This window comes from Schistocerca nitens, chromosome 6 (genome assembly GCF_023898315.1).
Source record: "Schistocerca nitens isolate TAMUIC-IGC-003100 chromosome 6, iqSchNite1.1, whole genome shotgun sequence".
NCBI classification, from domain to species: Eukaryota; Metazoa; Arthropoda; class Insecta; order Orthoptera; family Acrididae; genus Schistocerca; species Schistocerca nitens.
In genome coordinates this window covers 688,906,289-688,923,852 of record NC_064619.1, presented here as the reverse complement: position 1 = coordinate 688,923,852, position 17,564 = coordinate 688,906,289, and the positions used below count along the sequence as shown (strand labels likewise).

At 38.8% G+C, this 17,564-nt stretch overlaps 1 protein-coding gene across 1 annotated transcript in view; it reads right to left on the bottom strand.

Moving 5' to 3' along the window:
• The window catches only part of LOC126263570 (uncharacterized), a 104,730-nt gene extending 87,365 nt beyond the window's left edge, over positions 1 to 17,365 (bottom strand). Inside the window, exons 1-3 of the mRNA XM_049960662.1 lie at positions 17,184 to 17,365; positions 11,636 to 11,709; positions 3,619 to 3,809 (exon numbers count right to left, since the gene is read on the bottom strand). Of these exons, the coding sequence (XP_049816619.1) occupies positions 3,619 to 3,809; positions 11,636 to 11,657 (213 nt within the window). The 5' untranslated portion in view covers positions 11,658 to 11,709; positions 17,184 to 17,365. The remainder of the gene's footprint in view (positions 1 to 3,618; positions 3,810 to 11,635; positions 11,710 to 17,183) is intronic.
• Positions 17,366 to 17,564: the final 199 nt, after the last annotated feature.

Genomic DNA, 17,564 nt, shown 5'->3' with positions numbered 1-17,564 from the left:
TGGAAGATTTTGTTTTACACTTCTTCCAATTTGTGGCTAAGTTTACCTCCCAAGACTGAAACGTGGTGGTGGTCAGTGATGATTTGGGCAGCCATATCATGGTATTCCATAGATCCCTTGGTTATTCTGCAAAGCTGCATTACTGCCAAGGAGTATGTCATCTTTTTGGCTCATCAGGTCCATCCCATGGTACAATGTTTGTTCCCCAATGGTTATGCTCTGTTCCAAGATAACAGGGCCCTGTTCACACAGGCATAATCAAAATCTGGTTTTGTGAACACAAGGATGAATTGTCACACCTCCCCTGGCCACCACAGTCATCAGATTTCAATAACATTGAGCCTCTGTGGTCTACTTTGGGGGGAAGGGTGTGTGGTCGCTGTTCACCTCCATCATTGTTAGCTGAACTTACCACTATTTTGCAGGAAGAATCATATAAGATTCCCTTTAAAACCACAAGGGACCTGCATTTATCAATACCCAGCTGCCTGCAAGCTGTTTTAAATGCCAGCAGATTTCCTACACCGTGTTGTGTTTGTGGTGCTTTGTTATCCTTGTCCACTCTCTGTAGATGCAAAAGAAAAATGGTCAGTGCTCTTTTCTCTTTCTGTTTGCCTATGCATGACATCATATGTCACATCTTCATTACGTTATAGGACAAATCTGTCATTTGGTATCAGTAGGCTCAGTATACTCAATCATCCACTGATACTTCTCACTTAAAACAAAATGAGAACAGTGGAATGAATTGTTAGAAAATAAGACAAAGCACAAGTGATGACATAAAACAAAAGAACATATAAGTTAATAAAATAAAAGCAGAAGATAAAAGCTCTAAATAAATTGTATGACTATGTTTGTGTGTTTTGTATTACTTGAGTAGCACTTCATAAAAACATTATGGGTGAAAAAAAAATACATGCTATTGTTAGTATGGCACTAAAATTATGTAACTGTGTGAGTATCTTTGATTATTGCAAGAAGTCTTTCATTTTAATTAATTTATTTATTTTTTATTTGTTCATCCTTTAACTATTCAAGACAAAATTATGGGATATGCTAGATACATTACAGGAATAATATATGTGTACACAAACATATACGAGGGGCATTCAATAAGCAATGCAACACATTTTTTTCTGAAAGCAGGTTAGCTTTATTCAGAATTCCGATACACCATATTAGTCCCCACTCTTTTGGCTACAAAGCCCTATTTTTCACCATAATCTCCATTCAATGTGATGGCCTTATACTGTCCTACTGGGAGTGCCTGGATGCCTACATGGCACCACTCTACTGGTCAGTATTAGAACCAACATCTTGCTGCGGCAATAAATTTCCCATCATCCACATAATGCTTCCTACGGAGCGCATCCTTCATTGGGCCAAACAGATGGAACTTAGGAGGTACAAGATCTGGGCTATAGGGTGCATGAGAAACAACAGTCCAATGAAGTTTTGTGACCTCCTCTCGGGTGTGCATACTTTTGTGAGGCCTTGCATTGTCACAGAGAAGCAGAAGTTCATTTGCATTTTTATGGAAACGAACCAGCTGAAGTCATTTCTTCGGTTCCCTGGGAATAGCACAATACACATTGGAGTTGTTCACAGAACCACGAGAGAGGACATCAAACAGAGTAACCCCTTCAGAGACCCAGAAGAACATTGCCATGACTTCACTGGCTGAGGGTGAGTCTTTGAACTTTTTCTTTGGAGGAGAGGTGGTGTGGCACCACTCCACGGACTGTCATTTTGATTCCAGTTCAAAATGATGAACTCATGTTTCATCACCTGTGATGATTTTCATCAAAAAATTGTCACAATAAGCCTCATAACACGCAAGGAATTCCTTACAAATGGTACTTCTTTGCTCTTTATGGCCTTCTGTTAGGCAGTGAGGAATCCAGCAGACACACACCTTTGAGTAGCCCGAATGGTGGGCGAGAGTGTCAGCACTGATAGAGATGTCCAATCATGCAGCAAGGTGTCTCATTTTCATCCATTGCTCACCATGAAAGATAGCATCTGGACTTTCCAGCATTGCAGGAGTCACAGTTGTCTGTGACAGGCCTGTATGCAGGGTATCGGACAGGTTTATGCGACCTTGTTGTGATGATGACAGATGCCTTGCCCATTGATTCACAATGCTGTTGTTCACTGCCAGGTCTCCATGACATTCTGAAAGTGCCTATAAATATCTGTCATGGTCTGCTTCCCACCAAAAGAAATTCAGTGACAGCTCTCTGCTTGGAATGCATCTCCATTACAGATGCCATTTTGAATGTTTTTGTATCCCACCTGGAAGGCAGCATGTGGGTCTGCTCCTGAAATCTGTAACATAGGCCGAATGTAGGAAGTGAGCAGGAGCAAGTGAGGTAAAGCTTTCGGTACTGCAAGTAAAGTAAAAGTGGTCACTAGCGTTGATGCAAAGTACATTGTCCTGAATTGTGAGGCCAAAAAGTTCAAATGTGTCCGTGCATTTTTATGTTCATAGCATCACTAGAGCAGAGCACATGGAAAGACACTGTACATGCCATTGCACCATACGTGGCTTACAAACTACACATGCCGAGCACTGAAATTTCCTGTCCAGTAAATGCAGTTAGTGTGGAAAGCGGGGACGAACCAAGCAAGTCATACATTGATCTGTTCAGTAAAGAAATTCATGCACCAGTGTCCAGTCGCATGCGAACATAACGTCCACAAATTTTCAAAGTCACAAAAAGTTTCCTCGCATTGCACTGAATGTGAGAGGAAGTGTCTGGCTAAACTTGTTTATTCACATGATGAGCTGTAGAAGCATGTGAAGCAGAAGGCTGTGAATAAATGGCATTAACGTCCATAGGCTGATGTGAATCATGATCATGGTGGTTGCCATTGCGGTGACGCCCATGCGAGTCATGCGAATGGGAGACAGGTTGTGAATTAGAGTTTCTCTTACTACACACGGCTTGCACATGTCCTTTCTTATTACAAAAATAACACTGTGCTTCATGGGATGGGCAACTGTCTCGTGGGCGGGCACAAAAATAGTTTGGACATAATTTCAGTTTCTTAGTGTGTGCCTGGCTTGAAACTTGTTTACTTGCGCATGAACGGCGCGACATGGCTAGCTGGGCTGGGGCAGGGCGGGAGGGCCCGTATTATGCCTCGCCAACAGTACACACACCTGGGATCACGTCGAACATGGAAGTAGCCATATCTAATGTCCCTTGTCTGTCTAGCAAGTCCACTACTTCCTGCAAAGATGGGTTTTTAAATCGTAAGATTTGCTCACAGATGTGGTGGATGTGGTGGTCCCCCACATTCTGAGCAATAGCGTCTCTAATCATGATATCTACATATGACACCCACATGAGCAATTAAAGTCACAATCAGATGTTAGTCCCTGAAGGTCAGCTAACCATGATTTATTTGACTGAGTAGGACCATGCCAGAGACGAAAGAATTTGTAGCGTGCAGCTACCGCATTTACACTGTCACAGAAGTGGGAGTTCAAAGCATCAATCACTTCATCGTAAGTTTTAGTTTCTGGGCCAGTGGTGGGAAACAGTTTTACGAGCACACAGTATAACACAACACCCTCGTTGGCAATGAAAAAGGCAAGCCGCTCTGTACCTGGTACGTTGTATGCTGCGAAGTGCGCCTTGAGCTGGGCAATGTATTCTGACCAGCGTCAGGTTTGAAGGCACGAAATGGCAGCACTGGAGGCATCATTGGTGGTGGTACAGGAGGAGGTGTTGTAGTAGCTGCAGTTTGTAGTGTGACCAGTCCACTTACAGCAGCAAGCAACTGTGTCATTTGTGAGCCTGAAACCGTACAATATCGGACAGTGAAGCCTGTTCCTGTGGTGAAGCCATTGTTGATACAAACTTAAAGTCTTGTAGCGAAGGGTGGAAGCACTCATACACTGATTTACACCGGGAAATGGAGAAAGCTAAAGCAGTACCGAGCAAAAAAACAGATAAGAGGAGAGAAAAAAAATGTTTATCCCCTGTTGTTGCCGTTTCTCGTCACCAGTAATTTTATATCAAACTGAGAAGATGGCACATGGGTCTGCTCTTGAAATCTGTAACGTAGGCCCAATGTAGGAAGCGAATAGGAGAAGTGGAGGTAAAGCTTTCAGTACTGCAAGTAAAGTAAAAGTGGTTTTACTATAGTCCAATCCAAATTATACACTTGGATACATAACTTGGTACAGGTGAGCATGTAGGTGCAAAGCCATGGTCCAAATAGAAAGTCTCAATGGCAAGTTAAGCTAAGGCGATGGTTCTCGGCCATCTGCTCTTGATCAACTGGGCGAAAGTGGAGTGGTGCTCATAGAGCTGCACAGTGTCGGGCTAGAGGGCACTGTCATCGGTGAAGATCTTCCACTCTCGTAGTGCCAACCTATGCTGTGGTCAGAACTATCAATACCACAAAGGTGACATACAGCATTGCCACCTGCAGAATTACATGAAACACTGGGGGCTGAAGCAGCAAAACTCTGTGGTGTCCTACAACAAATTCCACAGTTTTTCAACTGAATTAGCCGAAGAAAAAAAATGTGTTACATTACTTACTGAATGCCCCTTGAACAAAGGGATAGGATTGAGTGCGGGTAGGGCCAGGAAGTCAGCCACGGCCTTATCAAAGGAACCATTCCACCATTCACCTTAGTAACTTGGGAAAACCATGGAAAATCCAGGTCAGGGTGGCCAGACACAGGATGAAGCCTGCTCCTCCAGAATTCAAGTCCGTTGCATTAACAATGTCTTAGCTGTACCTCTCAGTATATGATTTGGAAAGAAAACCGCATGTATCTAGTCTAAAAGGAGCCTATACCATGCACTAGTGGTAAAATCAGTTATGTAGCTGGAACACAAAAAACTTTGTTATTCAGTTCTGTAAGATGTAAACACATGTACAAATTATATTGCACTTCTAAAAAATATACACACACAAACACCTGCCAACACTGTATCCAACATAACTTTTCTTGCAACCGATTCCCTACTTTGAGGGGATCTATTGCAAAAAATTGAATTAAAGAAAACAGGTAACCAACAGCAGAAACATTCTTGTACAAAGACATAAGATCTACACCCACTAACAGATTAAAAAGTACTCAACAGTTAGCAAGGGCCTGGTATTTCGAAGTAAGCTAACATATCACTTACACTGTAGGTACAGTTCTCAGGAAAAACTTTTTTAATTCTGCTCTAAAAACTGTTTCCTTCTCCAACTTCTTTATATATGTCGGCAGTGCCTTATAAAGAATGACACCAAAGTGACCCACAAGTCTTTGAGGATAAGTTCTTCTTGGTTAAAGTGCACTTATAGTGTTGGAGGTTCTTCTGATCCATGCTGTTATTGGCAGTTCATTTCTGTTGGTCATAGACAATTGGGTCATAGTATGCAGTAGCCAATGAGAATCACTGAAGATACAAATTGATTACTTTTGTTTTTGACATGGATAGTGTGAGATTGATGATTATTGATCTGGTTTACCAGTTAGTAAATTGCTTACTGGTTTTCATGTATATTTTTTGTATTGTTGTTTCTCAGAATATGACAATATTTCTTGAGAAATTGTTTGATATTCCAACATGTTAGTTTGATTGTGAATAGGCAAATTCAATGAATGTGAGTGTAAGAAAATTGGTTGTGGTGGGTGATTGATCCACAGTGCAGCTCAAGGTATAGATTAGGTTGAAATGTTACAGTTTGGTTTTAAGTTGGTCAAGCCAATTAATGTGACTGGAGGAAAACTGGTTGTAGTGATGCACTGAGCCTTTGTGTAGCACAATTAGTGTTCCGAAAACTGTGTGTGATATTTTTGAAACATGCCTATTTCCAACAGTGTGGTTATGCAGGGCCTAAGAGTACAGTTAAAATTTTATGGAATATTCTGTTTTATATGACAACATTCTGCACAATATAGTCCATCATGACACCAATTTTATACATGTCACATCGTGACAATGTTTATAGAAAACTATTTTCTCATTGGTTCAGTTATCTTGTCTAGCCATCTTCACGTTCATTTCTCATCATTCCCCTCACAGTTACCAAAGAAGCATGCAATGCAAAAGCACTGACACTGTAAGTTCACTTTTTTTGATGTCCTTACTTTTTCTTCATTGAGTGATTGACAGTTGAGAGTGTTATAACTATAATAGCTGCCATTGGTTTGCAGGACTCCAAGTTTAGCTCTTGTCATCAACACATATTTGTAAAAGTATAGGGGGGGGGGGGGGGGGGTAGTAAACATACACAACACTTGCAGTGAACCCTTGTAGAGCTCTGTGACAAAATCCAAAAGTCATTTTCTGTAATGTAATAATTTTATTTAATCCCCAATTACTTTTAGCTCAAAAATCTGTAACATAAGCTACAATGGACTGGAAGTAACAAAAGTAAGCCAGTCTAACACCTCCTGAGGAGCATACTTTTGAAATGAGTCTCAGAGCAAAACATGCCAAAGTGAGTTTCTGGGAGAGTTTTGCTACATGTTCTTTCCAGTTTAAACTTGATCAAAACATGTTTCTGAAAGTTCTGTACATCAGACTGTTGTAATACTAGTAGGACAATGTACTACAGTAGAATATCGATTGTTCGGGGTGAATGGGTCCGGAACCACCTCGAACTATTGAAAACTCGGACTATCGAAATTTAAATGGGAAAAAGAAATATTATGATATTGTAAGTAATACAGGTCAAAATATGAACTTTACTAAAATAAAAGTAGTTACACATGCATTTGCATTGGCAGAATAACAATAATTATTTATTTAGACAAGTAATAGTGAAATGTCTTTTGTTTGGCGAAGCTGCAACATTTCCTTGGGGCAATGTCATGCCTCCATCTCAGGAGCAGTAGGTCAGTTGGTGTCGCCTCAGGCTGTTGTTCCACGTAGCATATGGCGGCCTCGAGAGCAGCGTAGCCACCAGTGTGACTCATCATCGGTGCAGCCTCTGCCTCGTCATCCTCGTCACTCTCACACTGTGATGGATTGTTAACCATGCCAATTATAGAAGAGTCTGTCACTTCCAATTGTTCATCCGAATTTAACCACTCGCCTACTTCCACCTCTTCTGCCTCTTCACAACCTGGCAATCTTCTGATTAAATTACACAATGGTTGATCGTCCTCATCTGCTAAATCTTCAGTTTCTATGTCTGGCATACTTTCCTGTAGAATTTTCCTCCATGACTTAGAAATTGTATCTGACTTTATTTCGCTCCAAGATTCACTAATCCAGTACACGATGTCCTTCAAAGTTACTTTCTTCAAAGCTCCTACAATGCTTTCATTGTCTTCGGAATGCAGGATTGACTGTAGCAATCGCCATCAATACTTACTTTAGACATTCCAGAACGCCCTGATCCATGGGCTGAATGAGACAGGTAACGTTTGGTGGGAAAAACAAGGCAAGGATACTGACGCACTGCAGTTCTCCTGCACTTGGATGTGAGGATGCATTATCCATGAGCAAAATTGCTTTGCATGGCAGTCCCCTTTCTTTTAAAAAATTCTTGCTGTCAGGTACAAATGAGTTAAAAAACCAGTTCTTGAAGATTTCCTGATTCATCCAGGCATCATTCTGATGTGTATAGACAACCAGAAGAGCTGAGATGGATACATTCTTGAATGCTCTTGGCTTGGCAGACTTCCCAATCACAACTAGTTTTAGTTTGTGGTTTCTAGTTGCATTTGAAGCTGCCATAACTATGAGCCGTTCCTTGCTTTTTTGGTGTCCATGAGCACTTTTTTTCTTCACAAGAAGCAAGTGTTCTCGCTGGTAACATTTTAAAATTTAGCATAGTTTTGTCACAGTTATATATTTGTTCAGTAGACAAATTTTCGTCAATTATGATTTTTTTTAAACTCGACGATAAATTTTGAAACGGCCTGAGCGTCACCAGAGTTTTTCTCCACATACGTCTAGTTGATGCACTCCATACCTCTTCTTCCACTTGTAGAGCCAGCCCATACTAGCGGCAAAATTGTCATCTCCTTCCTGCAGCTGGTTTCTGAAAAACAAAGCTTTTTCTTGCAAGATTGGGCCAGAAATCGGAGCACCCTTCTGTCTCTGCTGGGTAAACCACATGAACAATGCCTCACTTGTTTTTTCGAAGTCTGACTTCTTTATACTTCTTTGACTGAGAGATTTGTGTGAGCATTTCTGTGAAGAAAACTGTTCCAATTTAAGTCGGTTTCTTTGCCAGTCACCAACAGTAACTTCACCAACACCATATTCGAGAGCAAATTTTTTTATTGTTTCCCCTTTGTCAAATCATCTTAGTGCTTCTAATTTTAGATGCAAAGGCACAAGTTTCCTCTTTTTTGTTACAGCACTCATCTTTGTACGGTGTACAATGGAACACACAGTCAACAAACAAAACAACACACAACACTGTACAGTACAGGTACTGGGAACTACAGCAGCATATGAACTCCCCAGTTTTGACCAGTAGCAGCCAGCAGCAGTCGGGGTATTTCGTGCCATACTGACAACAGATGTTCATGCAACAGGGCAGCGAGCTAATCGTCGGTGTTGATTGCATTGTTGTCTGCTTTTTCACTGAGCTGTACTCTCCCTATCTATCTTTTGCAATGATGTTTTCGTTATTTATCATGTCTGATCGAGACTCTACTGTACTACAATATGGACAAAGATGAACATAACCATTGTTGTGAATAAAAGAATAGGTGTTCAACTGTGTTTATATGGTAATGACAAGTACTTGAAGGAATATAAATAATTTGTAACAACTCACTGAATAGTAGATATGCTCAGTTGACAATAGGCACATAAACAAGACTGAGTGTGTTAAACAATGGGAAATCCAACAGTATAGTTTTAAATGTGCCTGCCCACTGCTCAACACCTACTCACTCAACTACAGTGAAGTGGGTGAGGGTACAAAGTAGGTGGGAAGTGACACGGACAGTTTGGGAAGGGTGGCTGTTGGCTGAGTTGATGTGGCAGCAGGGGCACAGGTATGTGGTACTGGTGGTCTCAATGTACTCATAGGCAGTCAAGGCTGTGTGCAGTGCACTGTGACATGGAGCAGTGGGTTAGAATGAAGAGATAGAATAGAGGAAAAAGGAGACCTGGTAAACAATTTCTAATGCCAAGAGCACATAAAATTTCTTTATTTACAAACAACTGGTTTCAACAGACTTTGCTGTAATCTTCAGGTCTTGAAAATTTTTTGTTATAAAATGTGTTCATTTTGAGCTGCACCTCATGTCAAATTGTCATGTAGATAAAATGTAGCACACTATATAAACATTTGTCACAAATAAAACATTTAAAATCAGAAAGCACTTTATGCACATGACCATATCCACACTTGTAGCACTCAGCAGATGATTGTTACATCATTAAAAAAAAAAAAAAACCTACACAATAAAATACTTAATAGCCCATCTGCTTGCTCTAATACTGTGTATTTTATTGTGTACTGTGTTTTTTTATGATATAACAATGATCTGTGGGTCACAATTATTGAACTATATGAAATAAAATCATCATAACTTCTGAACAGTTTGTGTTAGGATGTTCAAACTGTACGGTTGGCTGTAGGGCATAATAGGAAGTAGTATGGTTTGGTTTAGAGACGAAACCCATTTCCATTTGGATATGATCACCTATAAGCAATATTGGTCCATTTGGGGGACTGAGAATCTGCATTTTGCAATCAAGAAGTCTATTCACCCTCAACAGGTGACTGTGTGGTCTGTAGCGTCCAGTCACAGAATAACCGGTGTGATATTGCTTGATGGCGCAGCGACTACTTAATGGTACTTGAAGGTTTCGGAAGATGTTTTCATCCCCATTATCTAAAGTGACCCTGAGTTTGATAAGATTTGGTTCATACAAGACAGAGCTCAACCCCATCAAAGCAGGAGAATGTTTGATGTCCTGGAGGAGCACTTTGGGCACCACATTCTGGCTCTGGGGTACCCAGAGGCCACTGGCATGGGCCTCAACTGGCCACCATATTCTCCAGATATGAAAACATGTGACTCCTTTTTGTGAGGCTACATTAAAGACAAGGTATACAGAAATAACCCAAAACAATTGCTGAGCTGAAAATAGCCATTCAGGATGTCATCAACAGCATTGATGTTCCGACGCTTCAGTGGGTGGTGTAGAATTTCACTATTTGTCTGTGCCACATCATTGCCTATGATGGCAAGCATATTGACCTTGTCATAAATCCAAATATCTTTAGTGATGTTTACATGTTGAATAAAGTGTCTGCATTCCATAATTTCTAACTAATTTACATTTTTTCATATAGTCCAATAATTGTCAACCCATACATGGACATGGCAATATGCACAAGGTGCTTTTTGATTTTAAATGTTTTATTTACAACAAATCCTTATATGGTGCGCTACATGTTATCTAGGCGATAACACTGTGTGAGGTCCAACTCAAAATGAACACATTTTATAACAAAAATTTTTGAAGACATGAAGATGACAACAATGTCTGTCAAAACCGATTGCCAAAAATAAAGAAATTTTATGTGATCTTGGCTTTAGAAAGTTTTTACCAAGTAAAACAGATTGCCTCTTCTGATTTCTCAACTTGAGACAGTTCAATCAAAAGGAAGAGTATGGAGAAGTGAGAGTAGTGCACAATGAGTGAAGTTAGGGTCATGAGACAGGATTGGAAGTAGGTGTGATGCAGGGGCTAAAATAAACTGAGGCCAGGAGGATCACGAACAACTAAACAGTTCATGTTCTCAAGGCATATTGACAGATGTTTTTCCCTCACTCCATTTGTGAGTGGAACAGGAATGGAAAAGACTTGTAGTAATACAAGGTACCCTCTGCCACACACTATATGGGGGCTTGTGCAGTAAGTATATATGTAGATGTAGTTATGGTAGTATTTGTCTTCACAGCCAGCCAGATAGCAAAACATATTAGCACACTGCTTCTGGAATTCAGTGAGACGAGTACGCCCCAGATCAAATCTACCTCACAGATAAATTATAATGGCTGGTGAGCCACTCAGCCTGGATGTTGTTTTACGTGGTTTCCCATATCCACCTATGAAAATGGGCTGTTAGCCATGTACTACCACAGATACCACCTATGCAAACATTTTAAAATATTCTCAGACTCGAAAATGAGATATATGTTAGATACAAACAGATGAGATACACAAATTCCATTATGGGAGGCAATGGTGACATCAGGAAGTGCATCTGGCCACCAACTATCAGTAAAATTGCTTCAACCCATATAACAGTGCTGATCACATACAGAAACAGAAAAGGGCAAAGGAGAAGGAGAAAGAGAAGAAGAGTATTTATTTTCATGTTACTTCATAAAATTTCACAATGAAGTTGTGAAATGTTCCATTTTCAAGCTTCATAAATGTCTCCTCTGTAAGACAAACATGCAACATTTCATGTCCATTTTGATTAGCGACACAAGATATGATTCCAACTGCTTCATTTCTTTGCCATTGTACTTAAAGTTTATGTTTTTAATGTGTTTAATGTTTAGACTCTGTATTTGGTTTAGTCTCCAGATTTGTCATTCTGCTGTGTTGTCTTCATTGCCCATCCATTGCTGTTGTCTTTCTGTGGTTGTCGGCAAATTACAGTCGATGCCCTCACTCACTTGGCCAGTTTCTCCTGGTCATGTCCAATTCTGGTTACCACAATTGGTATTGAAGAAAATACGGCATTTCAGCACTATAAATATAAATGAAATATATTTCATCATAACGTCCCATAAATGACATGGGAATTGCCTTATTGGGCAAGCTAATTCTATAGGCTCAAAATTAGTGTTGAAATAAGAAAAGAACGCTATGAGGTACATTGTGTAGAGATTACCTCAAACAATGAACATCCACCTGCCCTATCCTCCTAAAAACATACATATGAATATAATAGAGGGAAACATTCCACGTGGGAAAAATATATCTAAAAACAAAGATGATGTGACTTACCGAACGAAAACGCTGGCAGGTCGATAGACACACAAACAAACACAAACACAAAATTCAAGCTTTCGCAACAAACTGTTGCCTCATCAGGAAAGAGGGAAGGAGAGGGAAAGACGAAAGGATGTGGGTTTTAAGGGAGAGGGTAAGGAGTCATTCCAATCCCGGGAGCGGAAAGACTTACCTTAGGGGGAAAAAAAAGGACGGGTATACACTCGCACACACACACACATATCCATCCACACATATACAGACACAAGCAGACATCTCACAAGCAGACATATTTAAAGACAAAGAGTTTGGGCAGAGATCTCTGTGTTTGTGTTTGTTTGTGTGTCTATCGACCTGCCAGCGTTTTCATTCGGTAAGTCACATCATTTTTATATAATTGTGTACTCAAATTTCTGTATATGCTATAAGATTATCAGATTGTATTTGTAAAAAACTGACTCATTCCACGTCCTTGTGTATCCAACACAGTTGGACCTATGGAACACGAAATAAATCAAATCAAATCAATTGGCATAAGAAATGCACAGTAGGTCATTTGTCACACACTCACAGAAATGGTGAGCAGAGAGAAATCCTTTACTTTTCTTCCTTTTTTTAAATGCTTATTTTAAATTTATTTATTGGCAGTTTCAGGTAATTTGTTGAAATAGATAAGACCAAGATTTATGGGTCTGTGGGAAATACCTGTAACCACATAAAATGAGGTGCACATCATTTAAATGTACAGAATTGTCATTTTATTATTCATTGTCCAAGATACACATTCTTGTTGATGACATTGGAGAAGAAAACACAAAGAGATATAAGTTTGTACCAAAGATAACAAGTACTACAGTCAGTTGATGGACTGATTATTCACACTTAGCCCCCACCCCACCTCCTATGCCATCAATGCAGAGTGCCTGGAATGCAATGAGACAAAAAATTTATTTGTCAGCCAGCTTCAGTTTAATGACCTCTTCATACACTGGGCTTGAAAACTGTTGCTGTGGCTTCCTGACTTATCATATGTTGTGTGTTGGCCACTGCATTACTCAAGTCAGCCTAAGTTGATCCCCGACTGTTGCAGTGGGCTGGGCGCAGCAGCTTCGCTGACGCACCTCAACCAATCAAATGATGCCATTTTGTAATCGACTGTATGGCAACACATCAGCATTGTTACAGCTCTGTTGATAGCTACTGTTTTTGTCTGCAACTGTTGGTGGCTCACAGTTGAAAGCTGGCAAGAGCACTGTTAGATGTAAAGGATCATCTTACACTGACTCAACTATAGTACTGCAGTGTCAAGGGCTATCATTGCAGAAGTGCACATGTGTCTGCTGCTAGTGCTTGGTCCTTCCTTAATTTGGTGCTTGGCCACTGTAGTTCAGGCCACTAGGTGCAAATGGTGAAGTTTCTACTACAACATAAATATGTTTAGTGGGTGAAGTTTTTCTCTTTCCACCTCGTTTTCATGACAGACTAAATTTCAGCACAGCAATTATTCTTTAACCATGAAAGTCTTCTAGATCACATTCCATATGTTTAGATTTCACCGTAAGTGTGTGGAGCTTCTGTATATTTGTAAGTAACATCTCAGACGATGTGAAATGCTATCAATATTCATGCTCATAACTGTTGTTTACTGAGAATTGTCGTAGGCATTAGTTTTCCATGTTCTCTTTACCTTGCTGTAAGCTAAGCATCTCCATATACCAGTTACTAAGCTGCTGTCAGCTGTGTTCTGTAGTTGTATTTTCCTTAAATCTGCTGTTAATGTATAATGAGCACGGAAATTCCTCCTCTTCCTAGCTTTATAGCCCTTAATGGGCTTGGTCTGCTGTAGGACATTTGTCCCTGTCCGGTGCATTGTGTCTCCAACCTCTAACGCCAGTAATTTTTCGGTCTTATTGTACATCAACCAAGTGTCAAAATCTTGGTTTTCTCCTGCTTCTTTGACCCACTGGTTTTTGTAGCACTGCTATTTTTGTTAGATTCTCATGTTCCTTATGGAAAACATGCCCAATCTGTTTCAGGCAGTTTATTTTAATAAACTTTATGATTTCAAGTTCTTTATATAATCTGTAAAGTTCAAAATTATATCATCTATTATGTTCTCCATCTTTGGTAGTAACCCAATAGATTTTGTGTAACACCTTTCATTCAGAATATCCTATTAGCTCTTCACACTGTTGCCTGTGTCCAGGTTAACACAGGACATATTACAGTTTTATACAGCTGACCCTTAGTTCTTCTGGACAGACTTTTGAACTTAAATTGTGGGACCAGCCCATAATAGCATTTATTAGCTAGATAGATGTGCCACTTTATTTCCATACTAATATCATACAGTGATGTTATCAGAGTTCCCAGATAGACAAATTTGCTAACATATTGTATTTATGGCTGGTTAGTTTCTAACATTATATTTAGTTCAGATTAGAACAGATTAGATTACATATACTTTTCGTTCCAATTTATCCATAGTGAGGAGATCTTCTGGGATGTGGAACATGTCAGAAGACAAGAATATACAGTAAATATTTACGAAATAAGAACAGATATGCTAATGTACCTTCCACAGATCCCAAATGAAATTGGATAATGATGTGGATTTGGTCAAAAAAGACAAACTCTTAATCATATTTACATTTAAAAGGATATAACACTTGTCACCAAATATGAAATGTTCAGTATACTTAGGAGCATATGGTAGTTCTTAAGCAATTGTAGCTACTCATTGTTAAATAAAAAAATGAAATAAAAAACATTTTAGCGTACTTGTCTATAACGATTGCATTAGTGTACAAAAATTGTACAGAAGTCATGTTGTACACAGTATTAACATTATGTGATATTATTAATAACATACAGTATCAATTGGTTCTGCTAAGAATTGTGGTCGTATTATTTGAATGTTTTTGGTTTTAATGATGTTCACTTCCAGACCCACTTTTGCTGGTGCCACCAGCATCCTATGTTTCTTTAGCAGCTAGATCTGTTCATGCAATAATATTAACATCATCTGCATAGACCAGAACCTGCACCATTCCACTGTATATTGTGCCTGTTATGTGCTAGGAAATTGGAACCTTATATAGGTTCATTGTTATCAGCAATTGTTAATGTCCATGTAATAGTTGTTTCTTCATTGTCAGGGTCATAAAGTAAGTGATGAAGACTTATAGGCCACATCAGACGAGGTACACATCATTTAAATGTTCAAAACTATTTTTTTTTATTATTCACTTCACAACATACACATTTTGTTGACAAAAATAAAAGATAACTAGACACAAAGAAATAGAGATAAAAGCTTTACCATAGGTAATGCACACTGCAGTCAACTTTTGGATCAGTTATCCCCACAGGTCTTTGTCAGCCTTGCATACAGAATGTTAACTATGTTCCCACTTCTTGTGTTGTAACTGTGGATTGACCTCTTTAGATTTTATTGCTTAGGTTTTCTTTAACAAAGTCGAGGCAGCTAGATACTGTCATGACCCTGTTTGTTTATTTATTCATTCATTCATGCAGGGATCATCTCACAATGATACAATATTTGTCATCATAATACAATGAAAATAAAAGGTTCATATACATGTAGAATATGTATGTATGTTTTTATATCTAAAAACAAAGATGCTGTAACTTACCAAACGAAAGCGTTGGTATGTGAGGAAGTGTCACATACTCCACCCAAGCTATTCAACACAACTTTTTGTTTTCTGTCTTGGAGGTATGTCTGTAGCCAATTGCCTGCAACAACACTTATTCCTACTAATTTTGCTTTTAGCAAGAGAATCTGGTGATCACCACAGTCAAACGCTTTGGATAAATCACGGAAGACACCAAGTGCTAGCATTTTTTCATAAAGAGTTTCTAGGACTTCATTTGCAAGTGCGTAGACTGCGTCTTCTGTTGAACGGCCCTTTTGAAAGCCAAACTGGCTCTTGCTGAGAACTCCGTTCTTCATGAGATGATCAGTAATTCTTACAAGTATTAGCTTTTCTAGAATTTTGGAGAAAGCTGTCAGCAAAGAGATAGGTCGATAGTTAGTTAGTTCAGCTTTATCACCCTTTTTGTACAGGGGCTTCACAATGGCATACTTAAGTCTACTGGGAACAACACCTTTCTGAAGGGAAGCATTGATAATATGACAGAGAATGTCCCTTATCCACACACAAGAATATTTCAATAAATTACTAGATATATTATCAACCGCTGCAGAATTTGTACTTTTTAGAGACATGATGATTTTTTGAATTTCTTCTACAGTGACAGGATTAAGGTGCATTTCTGGAATTGTGTTTGAATATACGACTTGACAAAGAGTTACAGCTTCATCAACATCAGGCTTGCAACCAATAGGAAGTGCAACTGATAGGAAGTGTTTATTAAAAATCTCAGCCACCGTTTTCGGGTTATCTACTAAAATAGGATACCTTCATATCTGATATTATTTATATCTTCTTTACTTGTTGTATCTCTTCCTGTTTCTTTTTTTTACAATGCCCCAAATTGCTTTTATTTTATTATTAGAATTATCTATTTTCTTCTCATAATAAAGGGCTTTTGATTTCTGTATTAGTTTCTTCAAAATTTTACAGTACATCCTATAGTGTTCCCATATTTCTACATCTTTACAGAATCTTATTGCAGCGTAAGTTTCCCTTTTGGTTTTACATGACTGTTTTATACCTTTTGTAATCCAAGGCTTGCTTACAGAATTGGAAGCACTGTTTCTGACCCATTTCTTGGGAAATATTTCTTCAAAAAGTGCACAGAATTCATTTATAAAACAGTTAAATTTAGTATCAACATCATCATGGTTATATACTAAAGACCAATCCATTTGCTGCAACCTGTGGTTGAAAGTTCCTTTCGCTTCTTCATTAATTACTCTTATGAATTTCCATCGAGGAAATTCTTTTTTGAACAGATTAACGTCATAAATAGTGAGAATTACTACAAATAAGTAGTAGACTGTACTATATAATCTTGTATTATATAACCTTGTTTTGTCATTTAATTAATTTATTGCCATTCTCATTGACCTAATATGTACTGCATTTATCTTGTAATTGAGCTATTATGTGATTATTTATTATTTCTGCCATTTACTTAATTACGGTATGCAGTATATCTGCCTTGTGTCTTTTGCTTGTTCTTATTGACAGTCTCTAAATATTTTGTTTGATGACAGGGATAGCATGTAAAAATACTCACAGGCAAATAAAGCATCTGGCAAAATAGCAAGTTTGCCTCTTAGGTGTTTTTTTTTTTACAGTTCAGTTTGTCCTCGAGTTGTTTCAGATCCACGAAAATACGTTGCACAAAATCACCTGTTAAACTTCAGCAACTAGCTGAACAGTTAATTGATTTCAGTTATTTTTAACTGAGATGCTGGTTGCTTATGGATAACAATTGGAAACAAAAATCGCTGCGACTAGCGTCTGTAAGTTCTACCGGGTGGGTAACCTTGAAGCAGTATGCCGTGACAAAAGATTGAAAAACATGTTTAAAATTGCAATTGCATTAACCAGTTCTCTTTTGATAAATGGATAAGAATGTTTATTGCTCACTGAACACGAAAAGTATACAAGTATT